The sequence below is a fragment of the Canis aureus genome, chromosome 4 (genome assembly GCF_053574225.1).
Source record: "Canis aureus isolate CA01 chromosome 4, VMU_Caureus_v.1.0, whole genome shotgun sequence".
In the NCBI taxonomy this organism is placed as follows: Eukaryota; Metazoa; Chordata; class Mammalia; order Carnivora; family Canidae; genus Canis; species Canis aureus.
Genome location: NC_135614.1, coordinates 24846002 through 24872616, shown reverse-complemented (window position 1 = coordinate 24872616; position 26615 = coordinate 24846002). Strand labels below are relative to the sequence as shown.

At 37.2% G+C, this 26615-nt stretch overlaps 1 protein-coding gene across 11 annotated transcripts in view; it reads left to right on the top strand.

The window, feature by feature from the left end:
- Positions 1–26615, top strand: part of MICU1 (mitochondrial calcium uptake 1) — a 248921-nt gene that overhangs the window by 171537 nt on the left and 50769 nt on the right. For all 11 annotated transcript variants that reach the window (XR_013377818.1, XM_077894920.1, XM_077894916.1 and 8 more), the window contains one exon: positions 2369–2566. Coding sequence is in view for 10 of the 11 variants with exons in the window: in XM_077894920.1 (XP_077751046.1) it covers positions 2369–2566 (198 nt within the window). In the remaining variant the exon portion in view is untranslated. The remainder of the gene's footprint in view (positions 1–2368; positions 2567–26615) is intronic.

The following is a 26615-nucleotide window of genomic DNA, read 5'->3' as shown; positions in this document are numbered from 1 at the left end:
TTTAGAAGTTTCTCTGCTTCATCCTTATGTATTTTACATTCTTGGGAAATAAAATTTATTAAGTTGAGAATGCTCTAGGATTCCAAACATTCAAAGTTTGCACTGATTTCCCAGGTAAACAGGTATTTTCTTAACACTATATTTGTCAAGCTTCTAAAAAAGTTAATCAGAAGCAAGAAGAGGACCTCACATATTTTGAAGTTAATGTTGCACAAAGCAACAATTAGTTAAGCATCTGCTTCTGGCCCAGGTCATGATCCTGGGTCCTGGGATCAAACCTCACACCAAGCTCCCTGTTCAGTGGGAAGCACACAAAATCTAGTGATACATACCTTTTTTAAAAAAAAGTTTTTAGGGCTGCCCGGGTGGCTCAGCGGTTTAGTGCCACCTTCAGCCCGGGGCGTGATCCCGGAGACCCAGGATCAAGTCCCATGTTGGGCTCCCCACGTGGAGCCTGCTTCTCCAGAACTCCGCCTGTGTCTGCCTCTCTCTCTCTCTCTCTCTCTCTCTCTCTCTCTCCCTCGAAGAAGAAGAAGAAGAAGAAGAAGAAGAAGAAGAAGAAGAAGAAGAAGAAGAAGAAGAAATAAAATCTTAAAAAGTTTTTAAAGAATGCTCATTATAAATAGTAGTTTATATATAATGGGATAGTATTTAGACTACGCTACTATTAATCATTAATGAAGATGATATAGCATTAGTTAGTCCATTTTTCCTCAACTCCTTTTTCCCAGTCACTTACAAACACATTCTCAGCACCACACTCTTGAAGTTTCTCCCATAGGAAGAGTATAAGCTGCAATATTACAGCCACAGGCAAAATTTAAATCATTGCAGGTTCTCAATACTGGTTCATCACTGCTGTTGGAAAATTCTTCAGTACTCACAATCAGGCAGATAAAATGACTTATGTATTGCCTTCAAAATAATAACAAAAAATGTTCTGATTATCCTGTATTCAATTTAAAGTCTAAAAACCTTCAACCCAAGAAATCATACCAAAACCATGTATGATACTAACCTAGATTTGAAGACTTAGAGATAATAGACTCTAACTGACTTTTCCAATGAGACAGGTAAGGCCCAAAGAGTTTTAATAACCTGCAAAATTCTGCTCTCATAAATTCTCTCTCAGAACTGCAGAATCAGACCCCATGTCTCCTAATTCCTTATCTCATGTCTTTCCATTATACTACTCCACTGTTTATACAGCCACTTAACTTAAATCTTCTTTATGGTCACAAATAATACATAAAATACATGAGACATTTAACTAAGGTAAATCTGTTGTTTCAACTCTCAAGTTTTTAAGTGTTAGGCTTTTCTAATTTGGCAATTTAAAAAAATCAGCCACAAAGCTGTATGTATTGTTTATTTATTATAACACACCCTTATTATTTATCTTTACATATCCCAATTTTAATAATTCTGAATAGTTGCTGTTTTAGCTTGTATAGAGGTAGAAAAGACTGCAGGAACTAGTAAAAAAAAAACATAAAACAAAAGCTACAACAATCATAGACTTGCTTCAAAAAGCTCATTTATATAGTTATGCCACGGTTGCTAGTTCCAAACCTTATCCTTTCTCAAAAAAGCTCATTTAAAACTTCTCAAAGCTGGTAGTCAGTCGGTTAAGCATCCAATTTTCATTTTGGCTCAGGTCACGATGTAATGGGTCATGGGATCAAGCCAGGTGTGGGTCTCTGCGTTCAGCAGGGAGTCTGCTTGAGATTCTTTCTTTGCCTCTCCTTCCTCCTCTCCCCCTACTTGCATGCATGCTCTCTCTCTCGAATAAATAAATCTTTTTAAAAAATCTCAAGGATTAAACTAATTCCCCAGCTTTTCTTGGGAAATTATTTTGTACCAACTTTGTATTTCATTTATCATTCTAATAAATGTGTTATCTCTCTTAGGTGTCACTATTTGCCTATAGCTATGCTGCTTCTTATCATAACTAGAGTCAGTAGTGAGAAGTATGAAGTTTTTAAAAGTCTCCTGCAATATGAATGTATTACTGTGAAGTTGGTCATTATTTTAGTGTTTTGTGAGAGGTTTTGAAGCTCAGAAACATATGCTCTTTTCTGAAGAGAGATTTTTTAAAGTATCTCAGTTATAAAGATCTCAGGCATCTGTATTAGAATCATGGTTCCACTACTTGCTAGCTACTTGACCTTGAACAAGTTATTAAACACTATGTGCCTCAAATTCCTCATCTGTAAAATGAGGATAATCTTAGGACTTAATAGGATTGTGAGCATTAAAAGAGAATTGTAGGATAGTGTAGGCAAATAAATAATAGTTATTGATCTTACTTTCATATGTTTTTGTACTTTGTAATGTTTTTCTGGATGGGGGTTTGCTTCTCTTCTAGGTTCAGAGCATCATTCGCTCCCAAACCAGTATGGGTATGCGTCACAGAGATCGTCCTACTACTGGTAACACTCTAAAGTCTGGCTTGTGTTCAGCCCTCACAACCTACTTCTTTGGAGCTGATCTTAAGGGGAAGCTGACGATCAAAAACTTCCTTGAATTTCAGCGTAAACTTCAGCATGATGTTCTGAAATTAGAGGTAGGTATTCCTTGGACTTGAAGAGATCAGGGCACCGTCTAGCACATAAGCACTTAGAGCCACTGAGTTGGGAGGGGCTGTATATAGACACTCTTTCAATCCGTCTCCACCTGTGAGAACTGATTGGTTTGAACCTGACAGCAGATAGGAAATACTATGTTCTATGAAGAGGTTTGGAATAAGGTGGTTTTGGGACTGAAAACCAAAAAAGTCTAAATTGAAAATCTTAGCTGTCTTTGGATACTCAGCTTGAGGGAAAGAAAATTCAGGGGTCAGAGCAGTTCTCAACCTGAGCATGTATCCCCAGTTTTATGTTTATTTTGTAAAAGGCACCAGGAGGTAGAGATGAGGAGGGATAATAAGCAGAGCTTCCTTTGATAGTTTACAAAGGTGGAAACAGCTGGAAACAAAAATGTCAGAATAAAAATATATATGTTCAGTGTTGCAAAAATGTCATACTGTGTTTGGAGATTTTACTTTCCCAGTTATAGTTTAGACCATCATGCTATTCAGTTCCTGGACACAGCTCTGTAAGAGCATTACCTTTCTCTATGTGTTTATTTAGTGAATTAAGTGTATTTTGGGTTAATTGGCTACAAAGTCTGTTCAATTGAAAACATTCATTAAATGCCTTCTAATACACTTTGTTTTCTGAAAAAATGAAATCTTGTTTAAGATTTTTAAAAATTCCTTTACATTGGTGTTTCTCAATTTCTTTTTTTTAAGAAAATATTTAATATTATTTGAAATTTGAAAACATTAAATTACTATGACTAAAAACACATTCAAGTATTAAAGAAAAGCACTCCTTTGTTTTTCAAAATTCTGATAAGCTACTCCCACCGCTTCCACCCACTTAACTCAATTGAGACAGTTTGAAAAGTGACAACTGAATTCCCATTATTGATAAGAGCACTATTGGATGTTCATACTCTAGGAAGAAAGAAGTATGGTTAATACTAAAAATCAGATCAAACTTTGAAAATGTGCTTTTGTACTTGTTTTTTGAAAATGGTGTAATTGATACTCAAAGAATTTACCTCAAAAAAACAAATTAATAGATCTCCACAATTCAGCCTTCTGGAGATCAGTTCTTGGCCCCTATACTAAATGGTAAGTGCTATTTATATGTATGTATGTATATATGTATATGTGTATGTGTACACACATATATATAGCATGAAAAGCAAAACTTTACCCTCCTAGGAGTCTCTGGCTGGGGCTGAGAATCAACCTGACATAAGATAGATTACTAGGAGAAAAGGATATAAATTTTTACACATACATGGGAACCCCCATAGGAAAATGAAAAACCCAAAGAAGTGGTTAGGCTTAAGAGTTTATATACTCAGTTGAACAAAGACAGGCAACTTATCTTTATGAAGCTTTGCATTATTATCCCCAGAGAAGGGCAGTCAAAGTTGAGAGTAATCTATACAAACAGACCATAGTTAAATAATTCTTATCTTCCTTTGGTCTCTCCATATATTTTAGTTACTTTTCTATAATTGCCTGTCTTCATTTATTTCCTACTGGTATAGGAAGGACATCTTTCACATTGGAGTTTTATTTCCTGCTTTCAAGAGTCTACTAACTTTTGTGTAAGAATTGGTATGTACTGGGATTCTAGACATATGCCTTGGTCCCACTATACATAGCAGGAATGGTCTTGGGAAATTTTATAACATAATCTGGGAATGTAAATTACCTAACTCATTAATTATATAATTACAATTAAACACAGAGTAAAGATCCATAAAGTACAGTCAGAGAATAAAGGGAATGGTACTTTTAACAAACTTTAAACAATATGTAGGCATCAGGGGCATGGAGCAGGTGCCAGCCTGACCACAATCTAGCCTGACACTCATTCCTGGACACACAAATGGGAGTCTCAAGAGACAGAGCATGGGACATTTTTTTGTCTTTCACTCTGAGAGGCTATAGAGCAGAAAGCCCCCAAACATTGCCAATGAAGTAGAATATTATAAGGCAGATTAGGGATTTCATACATATGTACCTGCACATAGCCTACACCAAAATGCAGGAGGGAAAAAAAAAGATGTGAAAGACAGTCGTATCTAAGATACTTACTATAGAAAGTTCTTTTGTATTTGACTTTGACTTAGGATCATCTACAGGCTTTGGTCCAAGACTACCAGGACTACTCCTGTTTGCCAATTAGCAAATCCTCAATCCTCATGTAAGACTCTTTTGTTAAAGAGCCCAGCCTAACATGTATTAAATATCCTATAAATGTTTATTAATCTGGAATCCATTCTTTCCATGTAATGGTACAAGTCCAGTGAATAAGTGTCTCCTTATCAATAAATCCCATATTTAAGTTTCACGAATCAATCAACTTTGTCTTTCCAGTTAGATTTGTAATTCTTTGAGGAGATGTGAATAGAAGAAAGAACATCCCTTTGGTGCTCTCATAATGAGATCTAAGTTAAAATTTTTCTTCCACCACTTATTATGTGACATTTATTGAGTTATTTACTCTTGTAGACAAGCCTCGCTCCTCATTTGTAAAACAGGGCAATGGTTAAGTGAGATCATGTTTCCTATGAGCTGGATTTTGTACCCCCCAGAATTCTTATTTTGAAGCCCTTACCCTCAGTACCTGAATATCTGACAATATTTGGAAATACATTCCTTAAAGAGGTGATTAAGTTAAATGAGGCCATTAGAGTGGGCCCTAATCCAGGCCTACTGGTGACTTTGTAAGAAAAGGAAAGGTGCCCATACACAGAGGGACAACCACATGAAGAGACAGCAAGAGGGTAGCCAATAGGAAGCCAAGAAAAGAAGCCTCAGAGGAACCCTGCTCTGCCGGTACTTTGATCTTAAACTTGCAACCTCCAGAATTGTGAAAAAATAAATCTGTTGTCACCCAGTTGGTGGTATTTTGTTATGGCATCCCTAGCAAACTAACACCGTGGTATATGTCTGATGCCACCTCACCTGTACATATCTTTAGTAAGTATTCTTTCATCTTCTCTTTATATCCTCTGCCATTTAGTATGGCAGTTGGCATATACTATGCACTTAAACAGGTCATCTCAAATGAATGACTGAAAGGTCCTTTGTTGAAATACTTTTCTTTTTATAAAACTTCTGGAAAATGGAAGCAGATTTTTTTTTTTTTTATGAAACACTTTTGATTTTACATCTCAAGGCTTGGGTAATTTCTCCCCTCACTGAATATGAAACATAATCTTACCATCATAGCCAAGAGGAAAATGGAAATGATTAATAGTATCTTAACTTTCATGTGATTTTTATAATTCCATCATTCTTTCTATTTACCTCATACTAGTTTTATTTCATCACTTATTTAGTTTAAAATTTCAGATTTATTATTTCATTTAGTTGTTTCTCTTTTATTGTTGTTGTTTTTAAGATTTACTTATTTATTTTAGGAGGGAGGGGCAAAGGGAGAGGGAAAGAGAGTCTTAAGCAGACTCCATGCTGAGCATGGAGCCTGACACAGGGCCTGATATCATGACCTGAGCTGAAACGAAGAGTTGGACACTCAACAGACCGTGCCACACAAGCGCCCCTCCATTTAATTATTTCTTTTTCTCACTACAGTAGTTTTGAGAGTGAAGAGAACACTATATATTGGTCAAATTTAATTTCCAGAAGGATCAGAGAAGAGGGGAGAAGAAAGTCCATAAACATTTATTGAGTGCCTATTATGAGCCAAGCAACTTATGAATATTACATGCCTTTATTCTAAATCCTGCCAACCCTATTGTGTTTAGTGGTATTATACCCATGTTACAGATGTAGAAACTGAAACTCAAAAAGAGAAAAGTCATAGAGCTATCAAATGGTAAGAGCAAGAATTCCAACTCAGTCTTTCAGACTGAAGTAACTTTTATTCTTTACTTGATTATTATTAGTTTTAGTCTGAGTTGAGATTTCTTTGCCTGACTTATTTGGAACTGTAAAGAAAAACAAAGTGTTCTAAATTTTAAGAACAGAAAAAGACTGGGACGCCTGGGTGGCTCAGTGGTAGAGTGTCTGCGTTTGGCTCAGGGCATGATCCTGGGTCTGGGGATCAAGTCCTACATCAGGCTCCCTGTGGGGAGCCTGCTTCTCCCTCTGCTTCTCTCTGTGTGTATCTCATGAATAAATAAAACCTTTAAAAAAAAAAAGAGAGACCAAATTTCTTGAATATCTATAGTCTTACCTTCTTTAGCACCATCTTTTATTAGCTCTTTTGCCACTCAAATTGATTCTTATACCTGAGAAGAAATACACTGTTCTTTTGTGTTTATAAGATATTACTTAAACTAGTTGTTTAATTTTTATTACAATCACTAGCTTGTTAGGTTTTTATAAATGTTTTGATGCTTTTAATTCTGGTCAGATTTGTCTTATCCTACCCTTTTTCTCTATCTGGAAATTCAAAACATGGGTTTAAACAATGACTTCAGAATACACCGTTGGTTTTTAAAAAAATCTCTTTTGAAGTTATTAAAAATTCCATCTAAGGCTACAAAGAACTATTGAGTTCCTTAGAGACAGGTGCCAAGTCTAATTCCAATTAATATATTCATTGATTTCTTGAGGACTACAGTAAGTTGGATGTCAGTCAAAAATGAAAGGTAATAAGAGAACTCTTTGAAAGAGTATAATTAATTTTAATTTGGGGGGAGGGGAAAAAGGAGCTGTCATTATGTCAAAGAAAAGCAAAAACTAATTTATACAAGAAGCTGCCAACTCCAGAATATACAAGAAAACTGAAAGAACATCATCTAATAAAATTCCAATCTGTAGCATAAATTTTGGGGTTCACATGCTTATTGCATAACCAATCACATTATTACATTTTAAGGAGGCATGAGTATCAATTATTTGAAAGCAAATTGAATATAGTTCAGAAGATAACAATGAGGGGCACTGGGTAGCTCAGTTGGTTAAGCGTTAGTTTCTTACTTTCAGCTCAGGTCAGGATCTCATGGGTCCTGAGATTGAGCCTTGCATCGGACTCCAAGCTCAGCAGGGAGTCGGCTTGAGATGGCTCTGCTCCTGCCCCTCCCCCCACTCATAGGCACACAATGTATGCATCCTCTCTTGGTCGCTCTCTTTCAAAAATTAATAATAAAAAGTTTGTAAAAAGGATAACAGTGACACATATTCCCAGTCTTTAGGAAAAAAATTATTGAAGTTAACAGATATGTTCAGTCAGAAAGAAAGATAAAAACGAGAGACATAAAAAATAAGAGAAAAAAAAAATAAGAGAGACATAAAGAACAATGCTAATTATTTTCCTTTGTCAATAAAAGTAGAGTAAAAAAAAATAAAACAAGAGAAGGTTAATTTAAGTTAAATATTGAGGAACTTTTTAAAAAATTATACCTATAATTACATGAGTAAAAGTGCTTAGGGAAATTTCACATCACCTACCCTTTATATCATCAAGCTGACATCTTCGTACTCACCTCTCTAAAGTGCCAAAGTAGAATTAAATCTGTCTTGCTCCAATGCAGAGGACCATATTAAGAGACAAACCTCAGCTCTTTTCCTGGCCAAAAGATTTGGAGGAGGAGACCAGAAGGCAAGAAGGCTTTCAATCAAACACTTTCTGGAACTAGAACACTCTTGGCAAAGCAGATTGCTTTTTATCCTAATACCAGTTTTGTTTTGTTTTCTTTCTTCTGGGAAACTGACTCTTATGTAAACTCAAAAATGAGAATGGACTCTTGATTTAATTAAACCTAAGAAACTAAATAAGATATGGTCAATGATGTTTCTTTTAATTTTATTCTTCAGTTTTTGCCAATACAAAGCAGAATGTGGATAATAGTAAATTATAGTATCTTATTCCATCCTTAGATGTTTTCAGCTTGAAATTTCCAAAAATCATTAAACGGGTTATTAAACAGTACTTGTCTCTTTTAGGTATTTATAACTTTACAAACCAAGTATATGTTTAAAAGTAAAAAGTAAAAGCCTATTAAGGTAACCATCCCCACCATAGAAAAATTATAACTTTGTTATTTGGTTGCAGTAATAAAATTATTTTACTAGTTCATTTTTTCCAAAAAATTTAAAGTACTTAGCCAACGTGAACTGCTTCACGTTATGAAATTTTGAGGAGAAAAAGCCATAGCAAGCATTATTTTCCCAGATGTTTAAAAAAGGGAATCTATTACTTTAGCCATATAAAATATTTTCATTTCTTGTTTCTCTCAAGTTATTTATTTTAATCCCTTTTCTTATTTCTTAAATCCAGACATCTGTTTCTTTTATAAGAAAAACAAATTGGGGCACCTGGATGGTTCAGTTTGTTAAGTGTCTGACTCTTGATTTCTGCTCAGCTCATGATCTCAGGATTGTGGTATTGATCCCTGCATCACGCTCTGCACTCAGCACTGAGTCTTCTTGTCTGTCTCTCCCTCTCTCTCTCTCAGTAAATAAATAAATAAACAAATATCTTTTAAAAAATTGGATTAGTTACATGACCCATCTAACCAACTAGTCTTTCTTTGCCTGGAACAGAACACTAAGGGATGTTTTCGGAAATAATCATTAATTTTTTTAATCATTAATTTTAAAAAATAAAAACGTATAAAAATAATAGAATAAAAATGTAATTTCCCTCAACAACTTTATAAGTCAGTTACTCATGACTTCATGTGAACACTTTTTTTTTTTTTTTAGATTTTATTTATTTATTTATTCAGGAGAGACACAGAGAGAGAGGGAGAGGCAGAGACACAGAGGGAGAGGCAGGTTCCATGCAGGGCGCCCGATGTGGGACTCGATCCCAGGACTCCAGGATCACGCCCTGGGCTGAAGGCAGGTGCTAAATCACTGAGCCACCCCGGCATCCCCATGTCAACACTTTTTAAACCTAATTATATTTTCTGTCTGTACCACACATCGTGAAGTGGGGTCCAGTATTTTACTCTTATTTAATTCCTTGCAATTCCCTTTACACCCTCTAACTCACGTCTGCTATCATTTGTGGCGTACGGATTCTCTGGCTGTAGAATCAGACTGAACACACTAGATATGGTAGAGTGTCCGTGACGATGTAAAGCTCCCTTGATGTTGTAAATACAGCCTTGATCATTAGTCTGTGAAAAGCATACAGAACAGCACTTTTTGGTTTCATATCTTTTGGAGAATGAAGGAGAAAGTTTTTAAAGTGATACTCTGTTGCTCAAAATATATAATTCTAGACGTGATTTTTTTAAAGGCATTAATTGGCACTTCTGAATCTGACCTTTTAGATTGATCATTGAAGCGCAGGAAACTGGGAGAGATTGATATTCTTCTTTGATTTGCAAATAGCTTTACAATTCTAAAGTCAATACATTAGTGATCTTTGCAATAGTGGGCAATCTCCAGGATTTTCCTATCATCAATATCTTTAACTTTACTTTCTAAGCTAATATTAAACCGGGTGCAAGACAAATGGAGCTCAAATAAATCATGAAGATTTGATCTTTCTCTGGAAATTGTTCCTCAGTATATCACTCATATAGTCTTATCAGCCATCTTTTAGTAGAACACAGGCGCTTCTCAATTTATGAATGAGCTGTGTACCAATGTATCAAAAATTCATAGGTCGGTTATTTGGAATTCAGAATGCAGTGATAATTTTTCTCATTTCACACACAATAGAATACTTACAATATTGTTGAATGTAATAATAGTGAAATGAGTAGTATGAAAAATGATGATTATGTGAATTTATAGTTCATTGTTTAATCTATACATACCCTTCTAGCCACAACAGTCTTGAAGGTAAACCTCTAGCAATATCAAGTATTTTAACAAAAGTTTGCATACATACTACGTAAAATGAAAACACTAGCCAACATTTCTTGAGAGGTTACCATTGAGCCAGGCACTATTCTAAGTGTTTTATGTACATTATTTAATCTTCACAAAGCTATGATGTTGGTATTGTAATTATCCATATTAAACAAGGAAACTGAGGCACAAAGAGATTAAATAACTTGCTGGAGGAGGAGCTGAGATTTTATTCCACGCAGTCTGCCTCCAGAGTCTGCTCTTAGAACTTACACTAGCTTTTTCCGGGAGTTATGCTAAATGCCCAAGATAATAAGATGAACAAAGCATTGTTCTCCCAAGAAGCTTACAAAGGTGACACGAATGAACCATAAATTTTGCACAGTATTATAAGTATTGTACCAGATATATTTTTATGATGCAATAGGAGTATAAAAGGGGACATGTAAATCAGTCTGTGAAGAGCACAAGAGACTGCTTAGGGAAGCTTTCCCCAAGGAGGCAATATTTGAGTCAGTTCTAACCAAAATTCATTCTATCTAAAAAATAGGGTGGTTAATTTTTATTCACACTTTGTTCTGGTTGTAGAATACGTGAGAAGAGGCAGGGGAGCCCTGAGTAACACTGGGACTGGAGCCAGGAAAGAGTGACAGAGAAAATGACCTTTCTTATCAAGTCTGAAATTATATGTCTCCAAGGTGTTCTCATTTTGGTAAAGAGACCCTGTGCCATCAAGTCCAGGTCTGTTTGGAGATCATCAAGAAACAGATGGAAGCAGGGGGAAGGATAAGAAAAGAGGCTTTCTTCAGACTTCTCTAAGAGTTAGCTGGGCCCATGGGCAGATCAAATTTGGCCTCTGACCCAGACTTAGAATGAAGAAATTTGGACTAAATGACAGGCAGGGTGTCTGAGTAGGTCTTTTCATTTTTCTTCCTCCTAGGGCCATCTTTAGCTGCAAATGTCTTTCAGAATTATGGTCTTTGGAATTTATGAACATTTAAAAATAAAGAATTAGGGCTTTAAAGAATGACAGTTGTACTAATGAGTGAAAAGAAGCTTTTTTGTCCTTTTTCTCCATGCTTCTTTTAACTAGTTTGGCTTCAAAAAACTCTAGTAGATCTCTTTCTCTCTCTTTTCTTAGAGGAAAAAGGAGATTTTTTTAAAATAGCTTTAGCCTCTAGCCTGCCATACAGCCTTAGAGGAGTCTAGGGAGTCTAGACAATGTCTTAGGAAACAGAGCCAGCTTTGCAGTAATTTGTGAATAAATAATGCATTACAGCCTGTTGAATTCAGACTCCAAGCAAATGCCACTTTAGAGGGTCATATATATTACATCAACTTATTATCCTCTGAATTCAGTTAACAGCATAGAAACAGGTTTTTTTTCAAGTCTCCTTCATTTCTCCTTTTTCCTATTATAATAGAATGCCTTCTCTCCCTCCCCACCCACACTTTCCTCATTTATTTTGTATCAAATCTCTCACATTAGCATGAATGATTTTTCTTATTAAAGCTTCTTGGACTAATGAAATACAAACTACGTCAATCATATTTTTAGCATTAAAAAAAAAAAAACCTCTCCAAATAAAGTAATGCCCAAATATCTTTTTTTAGAATGCCCCTTTTCTTTACCAGTCATTCCTTGAAATCTGGTAGCCTATCTACCAAGCAGAAAAATAAAGACAAAAAAAATGTAGCACAGTTTTTGTGTTTTGGGGGGTTTTGTACTAATAACAAATAAAAACTACCTTCCCACAGACTATAGGTGTCTCCTGCACTCCTTCCATTATCAGCAGAGGGAGTGAGGGAAGAACCAGTGACCTGTGTTACCTAATATCTCTGTCCAGTAGCCCATCTTGATATTCTCTGCAGCTTTGTAGCCTTTAAAGTTTGAAAAGATTCCAGGAAATTTGCCAACTTCACAGTCACAGGCATTATGTTGATTAGATTTTTAATCCCAAATCAGTTGATTTATAGCAGATCCAACTAGAAAAATAAGTGAGGTATATTGAATTCATTGTACTGGAAAATATTGTTCACTGAGATGTTTGATAATATTTTTTTTCAAATTTCTATGTAGATACATTTATGGAGCATGATGCCAGAAATTAAGGAAGAAACTGAATTAGTTTCCTTGAATACAAGATTGGTCATTTTTTCTTTATTAGACATCACATATAAAATTATTTATTAATCTCTGTCATCATTGCTAAGAGTGTTAATATACTATATTTTCCTTTCAGTATAGTTATAGTTCTCATGGAATTTCTGTACTATTGGGAAAGTAAAAACTGAGAAATTCTGGAAGCATTTGTTGTAGTGGAATTACCTTCCCCATCTGGTAACTTTTTTGTTATGGTGGTAATTGTTTCTCTCTCTCTGTCTCTCTGTATAACAAAGTGACATTTGGGATGAATTAATGTTAATAGGGCTAATTTAACAGTTGTCTTGTCTGAGGTAATGTGTCTGATTCTGCAACTCCAGCTATGGTGTTGCTGCCACTGCTAGTATAGATTCTTGCTCAAGCTCTAGTGGTTTTGCGAAGTAAGAAGATTGTTTCTAACCCCTTCTCTCCAAAACTAGAGTATTACAATTGTATTAGTTAGCTGCTATTACATAAGAATTTACTCCAAAACCTAGCACCTTAAGACAAATATTCTATCACACAGTTGCTAAGGGAAAGGAATCCAGGAGCAGCCTAGCTGCGTGGTTCTGGCCGTCTCATGAAGTGCAGTCACATTGTCAGCCAGAACTGCGGCACTCTAAAAGCCTAAGCTAGAGGATCCTCTGCCAAGCTCACTCACACTGTTGGGGGCAAAAGGCTTTTTTAGTTCTTCACCTTGGGTGTTTTCACAAGGCTCTCGTGACACGGCAGCTGGTGCCTTGCACAGCAAGTGTTCCAAGAGAGAGAAAGTACAACCAAGAAGTCTTTTGTTACCTACCCTCAGGAGTGACATCACGTCTGCTGTATTCTTTTGGCCACACAGACCCACCCTGGACCATTGTGGGAAGAGACTACACAAGAGTGTGAGCATTAGGAGATGGTGGAGCTAGGGGGACATCTTCATAAGGCTATCACATGTATAAATTCACCGCCTTTCCCAGAACATAAGACTGGCCTTTGGACGGCTATGTCAAGAACAGTTCCAGTGATGTGTTGTCGACAGTAATGCTGTCTTACGGATTCCGTGCTGTTGCTCCCTTTGCCAGCAGTTGGCTCATTGTATAGGCTGTCCCACCAGTTTACCTTTCTGCTCTGTGGTGATTTGTTTTCAGATGCCTCACTGCCTTTCTGTTCCACTTGGTACAGCTCAGGGTCACCACAGTCCACCCATGTTGCATTAACTTTGAATCTGGTGAATAGAGTGGCCGCCTCATTCCATTCCCTCCCATGAGATGCTTGCGTCCAAGGAATTTTCAAGCACGGTATGTGAAGTTTCTCTCTGCTTCACCAGACATGCAGCCACTCACTCTTGCAATCCAGGCTGTGCTTGCTGTATTCCCATCCCAGGCCCTTCCATCTCCAGACAAATGTGCCTACTGTGTAGCTTTTGAATTGATGAGGAAGGCTCCTCTAAATCTTTAGGATTCGATTTATATTTTTTTCAAGGAGTGGGGTTTAGTCCCTTTTTTTGCTATGAACCGTAGTTTATTGCTCCCATTAGTGGCAGAAGTATTGGACATTTTGAATAAATCTCACTTTACAGCCAAAACATTATGATGTGATATGTTTAGTTTCCATGCTTATAAATTTATTCCTTCAATTTAAGGAAAATGTCTACAAAGATCACTCTGCAATTCAGTATTTCTTATGAGAGTAAATTTTTTCTGTGATATTTTATAATCAACTTGGGAAATTCCCACTGACATAATGGTAATGTGTTAAAAACCTAACAAGTTACTTTTTTACTCAAGATATAAGGAATTTTACTCTCACAATACCTAGAATATGATACATATAAAAACACTTAGATAATGTGTTACTTAGTAGCCTTCTATCTGAAAATGTTCATTTCTTAAGTGTGATGAACTTTGAACTTTATTTTTTTATTTATTTATTTTAGGAGAGTGTGTGAAAGGAAGGAGGAGAGGTAGAGGGGGAGGGAGAGAGAGAATCTTAAGCAGGCTCCATACCTAGTAAAGAGCCTAAGGCAGGGCTCGATCTCACTGAGCCAACCAGACGCCCCTGGAGTTTGATTATTTATTTATTCATTCATTCATTCATTCATTCATTTATTCATGAGAGACACAGAGAGAGAGAGAAAGGGGGGGGCAGAGACAAGCAAGCTCCATGAGAGGAGCCTGACGTGGGACTCCATCCCACAATTCCAGGATCATGCCCTGAGCCCAAGGCAGACGCTTAACCACTGAGCCACCCAGGTGACTCTGGAGTTTGAATTTTTATTTTTCATTTATTTAATTTTCTTTTAATTTCTTTTTTTTAAGATTTTATTTATTGATTCATGAGAGACAGAGAGAGAGAGAGAGAGGCAGAGACACAGACAGAGGGAGAAGCAGACTCCATGCAGGGAGCCATGCAGTCCCCCTGACGTGGGACTCGATCCCGGGTCTCCAGGATCACGCCCTGGGCTGAAGGCAGCGCTAAACCGTTGAGCCACCTGGACTGCCCTGGAGTTTGAATTTTTAAAGCAGAAAGTAGCTACTCTTTGGCTATCCTTTTACATAATTCCCAATTATTCACTTAGGTATAAACTCTCATCTTACCCATCTGTGATATTAATTTAAAAAATGGGACACAAACTGTGATGTCCATCAGGACACCTTAAATTGAACTAGAGGTTTCAGAGAACTCGTAGCATTTCTTGTTAAGTATATATGTATCAGATTGAATCTTGTTGACACTAGTTTTTAAATTTTAATCTAAAATAATAGCTGGGATTTTTGTAATGCTCAGGAAATTATACTGGTGGATTTACTGATTTTGTCTCAATCGAACTTCAGAGGACTATGAGGGATTTTTTTTTTCCCTGTGGATTTGAATTAAGTTTTATAGTTCACTCTAAATATCTATCTTTATGCTCTGACAGAGTTATGATAGCTGGGGGAGCAATCTCTTTGGTTTTCCTCACTTGTGAGTATGTATAACCTCAAATGTGATGTTAATGTGGTTTTACATTCAATTCCTGCCCAAGAAAAATAATAAATTGTGGAGTTGGTTGATCCAGTGAGTATACTAAGTCCATTTATTTGAACATGCAATCATTAACTCACCAAAACTAATCAGATTTTAAACATACTTTGTCAACTATGCCCGGGAGCCTGCTCTTCTAGTGAGACATAATTAATTTCAAACTGGCATAATGGGGCATCGCTTTCCACTCCCTTCTAAACCTGCTTTATAGAGGTCATCCAAAATGACTCACCTTCCCACTCAGCTTTTTCAGTAGTCACCACATCCATCTGCCAGAGGGCTCAATAGGGCAGATCCTCAGAGCAGAGTAAAAGTTACTCAACTTGATAAATGAAACTGTTAGGCTGTAATTAGTATACGTCAAACCCTAGTTACTAGATAGCTTCGAATATTTGAAACACCTACCTCTCTCTGCCAGTATTTCCTGGTAAATACATGAAAGAAGGTGCAATTTTACTCATTATGTTACCATGGTGGCATAACTTTAGTGTATTCCATTGGTTGGCTCTGATCTAAAATACCAATTAACTTCCTCTCTGCCTCCATACAAAAAAGTGCAGTGATCTTGACCTCATGTGTGTGTTGCAGTCTTCTCTAGTACTGCAAAGCCATGGGCAGTGTATAGCCTCCCTAGATGGTTTGGGGCTTATTGTTGCTGCCCAGCTACATGACAGCCAGAGGCGAAGAGGTGGTTATTTGAATCGTAATAAAGGGATAAAAACGAGAACGAGGGATCCCTGGGTGGCGCAGCGGTTTGGCGCCTGCCTTTGGCCCAGGGCGCGATCCTGGAGACCCGGGATCGAATCCCACATCGGGCTCCCTGCATGGAGCCTGCTTCTCCCTCTGCCTATGTCTCTGCCTCTCTCTCTCTCTCTGTGTGACTATCATGAATAAATAAATAAAATCTTTAAAAAAAAAAAAAAAAAACGAGAATGACCAACTAATATTAGTGCCTCTGCCTTCTGTGTTACTTCTGGCTCAATCAGGTTAAATATCCTTGAAAGAGGAGTATAGGAGCAACTTCTTTATTAGTTCCTACTGCCCCTGTTACCTGGCATTGGCCATTCACACTGATGTATCGAGAGTTGCACATCTAATAAGACCCCAAGAAGGAAGGGTATTAAAAATAATGTAAAGATTTAAGGGAGCATAATTTCAAACATAAAAACATCTGCCAGCACCAGCAAAAGCAAGACCTGCCAGACAGAAATAAAGAATCATCTGATTTTCAGTAAAGGCTCAGCATTAAGCAGTAAGAAAGCCAAGCAACCGTAAGCTTTGCACACCCACTCCTGCAGTCCCTGTCAGTAACATCATCTCATCCAACCACTTCTGTCCATCTCCACTACCATTATAGCCCATCTACAGTCATCTTCTGCCTGGATTACTTCAGTTGCCTCCTTATTAGTCTTATGATAGCCGCTCTCGCCTTCCTTATCATTCTTAGAATAAAGACTTAAACCCATGCCTATAGTTGTATAATTTGGCCCCTACAGCTGCCTCCTCCAAATTCATCTCGTACCAGTCAGTCTTCTACCTCAGGGCCTTTGCATGACTGTTGATTGCCTAGGACATTCTCATCCTCTTTTCCCTCCCTCTGGTCACCTCTTTCCTATTCCTCAGAACCCAGTTACACCTTTACTCAGTCAAGGAAGTCTTCCCTCTTCACTATCTTCCAAACCCAAATTAGACCACCTTTTTATATTAGATGTTTCCAAAGCACCTCGTGCTTTTTCCTCAGATTACTTAATTATATAGTCATCTGATTATTGAATATCTGTTTCCAAACACTACCTAAATACTTCTAAGAGAGACTATTGGGCTCATCATTATTTCCTTAGTGCCTGGCATAGTACTTGACACAAGCAAGATGCTCAGGAAATAGTGCTAAATTAGTAAGTATCTCATCGCATGTGGACAACAGCCTGATAAAGGCACACACACGTGCACATACCCACCCTGTCTCTCTCAATGGCATCATATGGGTTAGTGTATCAGGTCCCTTTTGGGTTATCTACTCAACTTCCAACAATTCCTTCTCTAGGATTTGTTCCACACTACTTCTCAAACACAGGTGTGAGCTCCTGGAAGCCGTGCTTGTCCTTTGTGCCTCCCCCTTATTTCCTCTCCTATCACCATCTCCACCCTCCTCCACCCTAGCTCATTGGATCAGGAGTTGATGCCCAACCTAGGTTGGACCAGTCATATTTCTCCATAAGAAATTTGAAATTGGGACTAGAGACAGTCGGTCTCTTTTGGTGGTTGAACTATAATGTATCCTCAAGAACTCCAGGGTAATGGCTTCTGCCCACTGTGTAGACACATGAACCACCCAGAAGAAAGGCTAACAGCGGAGACCAAAGCAGCTGCCCAGAAATGAGAGCATGCCAACTTTCTAGTTTTGGCTTTCAGTCCTTTCTCAGCCATGAGCTGCCTTGGTCTCCTAGGGTTCCTAAATTTCTTTTTTTGTTGAAGCTAGCTGGAGTTGGTTTCCATTATTTGCAACAAAAAGAAGCCCTAGTACAACTAGAAAAACTAAAAATAATGACCCCCAAACATGCCCAGACTTTATGGAAAAAGACTTGGTGGTCACTGAGCTCATATAGAGGATGAACAAACTTCAGATGACTTCCAGGTGCCTTGTAGGGTATCACAGTTAGTCTCGATTATTCTTATTATCTGCCATGTTGGAAGACCCTATGCTTAAGCGGGAAACATTCCTAATTAGCTCTTTTTAAAAATTAAAAGACTACCACATAATTGAAAAGTACCTTTTATGTCCCTGAAGTTGCTTTAAGAAAACAAAGCAAAATGAAAAACTAACATTTAAGAAAAGCAATCTTAATTAGCTGGGTGACTTAAACAAACAAAAACAAAAAACTTCAGCACTGAGTAATTTGGCACATAACCTCACTTGATAGTTTCTCTTTGGTACTCTAAAATATGTCATTGGCCCGCCAGGGACAGCTCAACACTTTGTTAATAACCTAGAAAATAATAGAAATAGAGGCATTGGGCAGCCCTGGTGGCTTAGCGGTTTAGCGCCACCTTCAGCTCAGGGCATGATCCTGGAGACCCGGGATCGAGTCCCACGTTGGGCTCCCTGCATGGAGCCTGCTTCTCCCTCTGCCTGTGTCTCTGCCTCTCTCTGTGTCTCTCATGAATAAATAAATAAAATCTTTAAAAAAAAAAAAAAAAGAAAAGAAAAAGAAAGAAATAGGGGCGCTCCTGGGCTGCTCACTAGATTGAGTGAATGACTCTTGGTTTTGGCTCACGTTATGATATCAGGGTTGTGGATCGAGCCCAGAGTTGGGCCTTGGGCCCCATGCTCAGGGTCTGCTTGAGATTCCTCCCTCTGCCCTTCCCCCCACTGGTGTGCTCATGTTCTCTCTGGTGCATGACTCTCTCTGTCTCTCTCTAAAGTAAATCCTTAAAAAAAAATACAAAGCAAGTTCTGTTTCTCTTTCTCACCATTGTCACCATAAAAGACCTTAATGACTTTTATTTTCCTATTCTTTGGGGGAAAACATGTTTCTTTTTTCTTTTTCTTTTTTAATAAGGAGTGTGATACTGATGTGTTCTTGCCTTGTAGATACTTTGCCTTTCATCTGCCTGTGATTAGACCCATCATTTCTTCCGACTTTCTGTATTAAAGCTTCAATGAGCTACCTATTCGTGAGCCTCAGTCTCCCCATCTTCCTTCTATTGGTCTTATTAGCTTGCCACTCAATTTAACTTGAATTCTAATTCTTGTGTACTGTGTTCTACTCTTTGGCTCTCCGTTTTCTGTTCTAAAAAATTGGCAGTTTCCAACATCATTTTTAGTGTATTGAAAAATATTAACGATTCCGTAGAACCTAAGGAGTTCATTGCCTACACAGTGACTTTCTGAATGGTCAGAAATAAAATGAGTGATAAGATTAAGCCAGCCAAAAAGGAATCAGTCATTTCAAGTGAGATAAACTGAGATTTGAGGTCTGGAGACCAAAGAATAGAATGTATTTCTAATTTTACATGTAATGCCCTTGAACTATAGTAGTTTTCTTTTTTGTTGTTGTTTTTTTGTTTTTAAGATCTTATTATTTATTTATTCATGAGAGACAGAGAAAGAGGCAAAGACACAGAGGGAGAAGCAGGCTCCTCACATGGAGCCCCATGCAAGACTCGATCCCCAGACCCAGGATCACAACCTTAGCTGAAGACAGATGCTCAACTGCTGAGCCACCCAGGCATCCCTCAACTATGATTTTTTTTAAGGTATTTTCTGAATAAAGTAGAAAATTGAGAATATGCAACTTAATATTCAGCTCAGTTCATATGGGTAAACATAGATATAACCTTAACAATTTTTTTGTTTTAGTATAATAGACCTGTGCTTCTCTCGGTTAAACTATTTGGCTTTTATAGAACATAGGGTCCTGATGATGGATTCCTTGAATCCAGCCTTTTTACTAACCCAGCCACAATGATTTTTTCATGTCTTATGTCTATGGACATTGTTCTTATAGAAAACATCAACCAATGACTATTTGATTCTGTCTCCTCCTGAGTATAAACTGACAGTGTAACTTATAATTACCTGGGCTTTTTTTTTTTTTGTATTTATTAGGAATATGCATACTTCTGTGATCTTAAAACCAGCCTGTAGTCATGGGCTTGTTAAATCATTTTTTTGTATAAACAGTATAATGCAGTTTTATCATGGCTATAATCATGCCAGTAATATACATCTATTGAGACTTACTTTATTTTATTATTATTATTATTATTTTTTTTTTTTTTAGAGAGGGGGCTGTGGCAGAGGGAGAGGGAAAATCCCAAGCAGGCGCCACGCCCAGGATGCAGCTTAATGTGGGGCTCAATTTCTGTGACCTTGAGATCATGATCTGAGCTGAAATCAAGAGTTGAATGCTTAGCCAACTGAGCCACCATGTGCCCTTCCATGTAGAGTAATTTTAAAATCTACCAGACCGTGTTGTAGTACTGATTTTGTCCCATTACTCTTCAAATCTCAGGTTCCTCTTACATAAATGGAGACTCTAGCTATTACACCTATCTTGGGGTAATTATGAGACTCAAATAAGAGAATGAATAGGAAACATTTGTACATTATTATCCCTCAGTCCAGTTGTTTGTTTCCTGTATGTAGTAACTACAGAGCTTATTCTTACAGCTCCTATTTCCATAAATTTTTTGCATAAACCCAGCTTTTATGGGAAAAGAAAGTTTATGACTTAACTTTTCATGCCCTAAGCATAGTTCCACTCCTGCCTCTGTTCCTCCTCATAAACAAGCAAAAAGTGTGTGTGAAGAGGAAAAAGGAGAGTTAAGAGAATTACTGAGTTTTTCTTTCCTTTCTCAATTTTTTTTATGTATTGTCTTTATAAAGAACAGAAAGTTTCTCTTTAAACACAGCTGAAGCAAAAATAAATAAATAAATAAATAAATAAATAAATAAATAAATAAATAAATAAATAAACAAACAGAGCTGAAGCTAACAGAAGCAAGTGTGACCCCCAAACTATTATTTGGAGCTAACATTTATTGTTATTAATAATACTATTACCAATAGCTGACATTTAATCTATTCTAGTATGTGCTAGGTAGGCATTGTACTGCCATATTTCATGGAATCTAAAACATAAACAGTGGAAAAATGAAAAAAAGTCCCACAAACTGTAGGAAGATGGATCATTATTTTATGTGCCACTAAGAAAGAAAAAAAAATGCTGTCAAGTAAACCATGAAAAAAATGCTTTCTTTACACCAAAAATATTTGGTTAATACCTATTAAAATGTGCTTGTAAGTTTAGATATATTATGTGTCATTCTTATACACACATAAAAGGGAATTATAAGCAAAATAGATTGGTCTAAAACTTCATCATATTCAAAGTCCAACTCTTATAAATTTCTCTTTGACTCAAAAATCTGTGTTTTTCCACACAGTACTGTCCTTTGAGCCATCAAGAGCATTAGTAATGCAGCATTTCTTAAAGGAATACCCCACTTTTACCTGGGAATTTCTTCTGAGCCATGGATGCCCGTTCAACACACGCTGATGTACTCATACAGCCAGTGACAACAACATTACAGCTGCTGCCTAGCCAACATCAATTGTAAAAACATACTGAGTTTAGAGATATTAAAATGCAAAAAATGTAAATAAGTAAATACATCTTAGAAAAGATAAATTGGGGTGATTATTTCTCAAGTATTATCTAACTTAACTCTCACAATAATCCCAAGAGAAAAGTATGTATTACACCCATCTTACAAACAAGGGAAAGGTTAAATTAATTGCTCAGGAGGTCATGGTGGATAAGTGATCAAGAAATACTAAACTCGGGATCCCTGGGTGGCGCAGCGGTTTAGCGCCTGCCTTTGGCCCAGGGCGCGATCCTGGAGACCTGGGATCGAATCCCACATCGGGCTCCCGGTGCATGGAGCCTGCTTCTCCCTCTGCCTGTGTCTCTGCCTCTCTCTCTCTCTCTCTCTCTCTCTCTCTGACTATCATAAAAAAAAAAAAAAAAGAAATACTAAACTCAAGTCAATCTACATAGCCTAAATTCTGCCACTGAAATATACAGCTTCGTTTATATTCCCCATTATAATTAAGAACTCTGATGTGGATGCAAGAGGGCTATCCTAATCCTTCCAGAACTGGGGGTGGGACCTCTGGATGGTGCAGTTGGTTGAGTATTGAACTCTTGCTTTTGGCTCTAGTCGTGATCTCGGGTTCATGAGATCAAACCCTGTGTGGGACCCTGTGCTCTGTGTGGGGCCTGCTTGGGATTCTCTCTCTCCTCCTCCCTCTGCCCCTCCCCACTTCCATGCACACATTCTCTCTCTCAAATAAATAAATAAGTCTTAAGAAAAAAAAAGGAAAAGGGAGTATACAGTGCTGCATAAAGTATTTCTCAGAGGCTATCAAACTAGAAGTTTAGTGAATAAAGACTAAATGAAAAGATTCCTACAAATATCTTCAGCCAACTGTAGATACTATGATCTAAACTTCTAATTCAGATGGGTGGGTCTCTGTGTTTTGATAAAATATTCTCATTTTCCTAGTGGACTAACATATGGCTATAATGATTTTTCAACATTATCCTGGCTTGCATCTTATGAAAACTGATGATATGGTAATTTTCTAATGTCAAGTGACAGAAACTTTACTGATGAGTTTTTGTGGAACAAATTAATGTACCTGTCATTCTCACCTAATCTATCATTTCAGCATAGTTTTAGACTCTGAGTACAAATTGTTTTGGCCTGTGGAGTCTGGCATCACCTGTCTTGTCTGCATCCTTTGCTTGATTTACCTATTCTTATGGTTTCTTTTAGTTTGTTAGATGCAAGCTAAGTTTTACTGAGAAATTTTATACAGTTGACCCTTGAACCTTGGGGTTATGGGTAGTGACCCCTCACCCCATGCAGTCAACAATCTGCATATAATTTTTGACTCTCCCAAAACTTAACTACTAACAGCCTACTATTGACCAGAAGCCTTACCAATAACAAAAACAATCGATTAATACGTATTTTGTATGTTATATGTATTATGTACTCCACTCTTACAACAAAGTAAGCTAACAAAAATATATTGTTATTAAAATCATAAGAAAAATAAGTAAATAAAATCATAAGGAAGAGGGGCACTGGGCTGGCTGAATCAGTAGAGCATGCAACTCTTCATCTCAGGGTCATGTGTTCAAGCCACTGTTGGGCATGGATCCTACTTAGAACAAGAAGAAGAAAATCATAAGGAAGAGAAACTACATTTACAATCTTATACTGTATTTATTGAAAAATTATGGGTATAAGTGGACCTTTGCAGTTCAAACCCATATTGTTCAAGGGTCAACTGTATATAACGACTCAGATGAAGAAGCAAATGGAGCTTCATAGCAGAACCCACATCTAATCATACCCTTGAAACTCTTAAGGGGAACTTTAGGATTTTTTTTTACCTGGGATTAATTACAAATTCTAAAGAAGTGGCACAGTCTCTCCTTAGGTATTCAAGAGTGTAGGCTGGAAAGCGTGTCTTCTCCTACTAGATGATAAATACAGAATTGGTAGGTGATCTTATAAATGATGGAGAGATTTAATCAGTCAACCAAAATTATTCGTTGAGTACATGCTGTGTGGCACAGCTCTGGGTATGACACAGTAAAATATACAAGGCATATATTCTGGGACACCTGGGTGGCTCAGCAGTTGAACATCTGTCTTTGGCTCAGGGTGTGATCCCAGAGTCTGGGGATCAAGTCCCGCATCAGGCTTCCCTGCATGGAGCCTGCTTCTCCTTCTGCCTATGTCTCTGCCTCTCTCTTTGTGTCTTTCATGAATAAATAAATAAAATCTAAAAAACAAAAACAAAGCATATTTCCTTCAAAAAGTGTGTAATGTTATGAGACAGATATAGGCACTTTAAAAAACAAAGGATAATATAAGATAAAGCATACTTTCCTATGAGATCTAGACCTTATTTACTGTAGGAGCACAGAAGACTCAGGAAAGTTGAGTGTGTTTTGGAATAATCAGTAGAACCATAAAGAGACATTAAGTTCATTGGAAGATAGGGTTTGTGTTGCCAGATAAGAAGGAGAACAACATCCCAGGCAGGGAAAATAACAAAGAAAAACCCACAGGCACCTGGGTGGCTCAGATAGTTGGGCGTCTGATTTTGACTCAGGTCATGATTTCAGGGTCCTGGGATTAATTTCCAGTCCGGGCTTGGTGGGGAGTCAGCTTCTCCCTCTCCCTTGGCCTCTCCCCCTGCTTATGTTCTCTGTGTCTCTCTCTAATGAATGATTTTTAAAAATTTTTTAAAGAAAAACCCAAATGCTGAGCATAAAACAAGCCTTTCTCTGGAGCCATGCAGGATTCCAAGTCCTTTCACAGCTGATGAAAGTTTCCTTTGGGATACAAAAGGTCTGAAATTGATCGGATTCCCCTTGCTATGGAAAGGCTTTTGTGTTTATATTTTATCACTATGAAAAAGCATTAGGCACATGATCATCACAGCTTGGAGGACATGTTGCATATTTTAGTGAGTTGATGGCTAATTTACGTCATGCTGGGGCCCACTAAAAATTAATATCCTCCTTTCCTCTGTTATGCAAGTTTTGATATTCTGACCATTTGCCAGTGATTACTGCCTACTGACTTAGAGAGTTTTCTCCCATTATAATAATGGGAGAAAATTACCCATATTCTTGTGTAAAAATGGTAACATGAAGAAATTGGTGCCTCTATCCCCAAGATTGGTATTAAAAGGTATTTGATTTGGTTTTTAATTTTTTCACTTTTCCTTTTTTTTTCTTTTTGGATCTTGTAACTTTTTAATCTTTATTCTATTGATATGATATATTACATTAATTAATTTTCAGGTGTTAAACTACCTTTTCATTTATGGGATAAATTCCACTTAGTTATATTGTATAACCCTTTTTATATGTTGCTAGATTTGGTTTGCTAGTATTTCCCTGAGACTTATTTTTCTTTATTCAGTCACTCACTATGATGAGGAAATGATCCACTGTGAATACACCAAGGCCAAAGTAAATTGTATATCTTATCTGTCATCATTATTTTTTAAGAGCTTTTCACACTGGCTGCTGCCTTCCACAGTTTGCCACACCTTTAGGTAAAGTCAGCACATCACGCCTTGTAGAGTGGTCATTAAGTGTCAAGTAATGAACAAGCTAAATCTTCAACTCTTTTATGAATGCTGACATGCTGTCAGCAATGCTAGGACAAAAACAGTATGGGAAAACGTTGTATTTTTCAGTACAGTAGATCCCAGAGAGCTATCTACAGAAATGATGAAGTCAGAGGAAAACAAACAGGAAAACACTGACATGCAGTGAAAGGAAACAGCACTTTGCTTTCCTATTACAATTAGTCCTTGGTTCTTATCTCCTAAAATTGGAGCTTTTATATTTTTTTCCAACAGTCATAGTCTGTCTCCAAAACTCTTGTGATCTCATATGAAAAGAAGAATGTCCTTGAACTCTGAATAATGCTGAGCCTCAACTCTCAAAGGAATATATTAACACAAGACAGATTTTTTTCTGTTGCTGTGAATTAGAATAAAATGGTTATTGAAAGCAGAAATTGGATATGATAAGATCTGCTTGCTGAAAGAGTTATCTTAAAGGGAAAAATAACTTCCGACTAATCCTATGAAGCAATTCTATGTGGAAACATTAACTTCATAGATTGATTGGAATATTAAATAGCACTTAATTTTGCCAGAGTCTGACTTGTTCATATTAATCAAAGTCTTAGGGAAAAATAACCACATGAATTTTGTGTAATTCAAAATGCCATGTGAGTTAATATATGGGAAACACTTAGAACAGGACCTGGCACATAACAAGTACTATATAAATGTTTGCTATTATGAATGATAGAGCATGGATTATTCTCTAACAACCTAAGGAATTTTTTCAAACAAGTGTACTAGCCCTTTTATACTTTCTTTTCTTTGGAGCTAAACTATGTTTTTTTTTCCCCTTGCTTTCTCCTTTGCTCAGTATTTGGTTATATACCAGGGTGCCTGGGTAGCTCAGTCAGTTAAGTATCTACCTTCAGATCAGGTCATGATCTTGGGGTCCCTGCTTAGTAGGGAGTCTTCTTCTCCCTTTTTCTCTGCTCCTCCTCCAACTCATGCTTCCTCTCTCTTTCTCCCCTCTCAAATAAATAAATAAAATCTTTAAAATAAAATATTTGGTCATATACCTTTAAACAAAACAAAACAAAAAAGGAAGTTAACTGGACTGAATTAACTTGAGATTATTCAGTTTAAATGACCCCATGTTAGTCTAAATTCCCAAACATTCAGGCTAGTTACAAAGTCAGCAAACTGGAGGACTTTTTAAAACAAACTTAGCGGGGATCCCTGGGTGGCGCAGCGGTTTGGCGCCTGCCTTTGGCCCAGGGCGCAATCCTGGAGACCTGGGATCGAATCCCACGTCGGGCTCCTGGTACATGGAGCCTGCTTCTCCCTCTGCCTGTGTCTCTGCCTCTCTCTCTCTCTCTCTCTATCATAAATAAATAAAAATTAAAAAAAATTAAAACACTTAGCTGATAATCTCCTTTTTTGTTCTG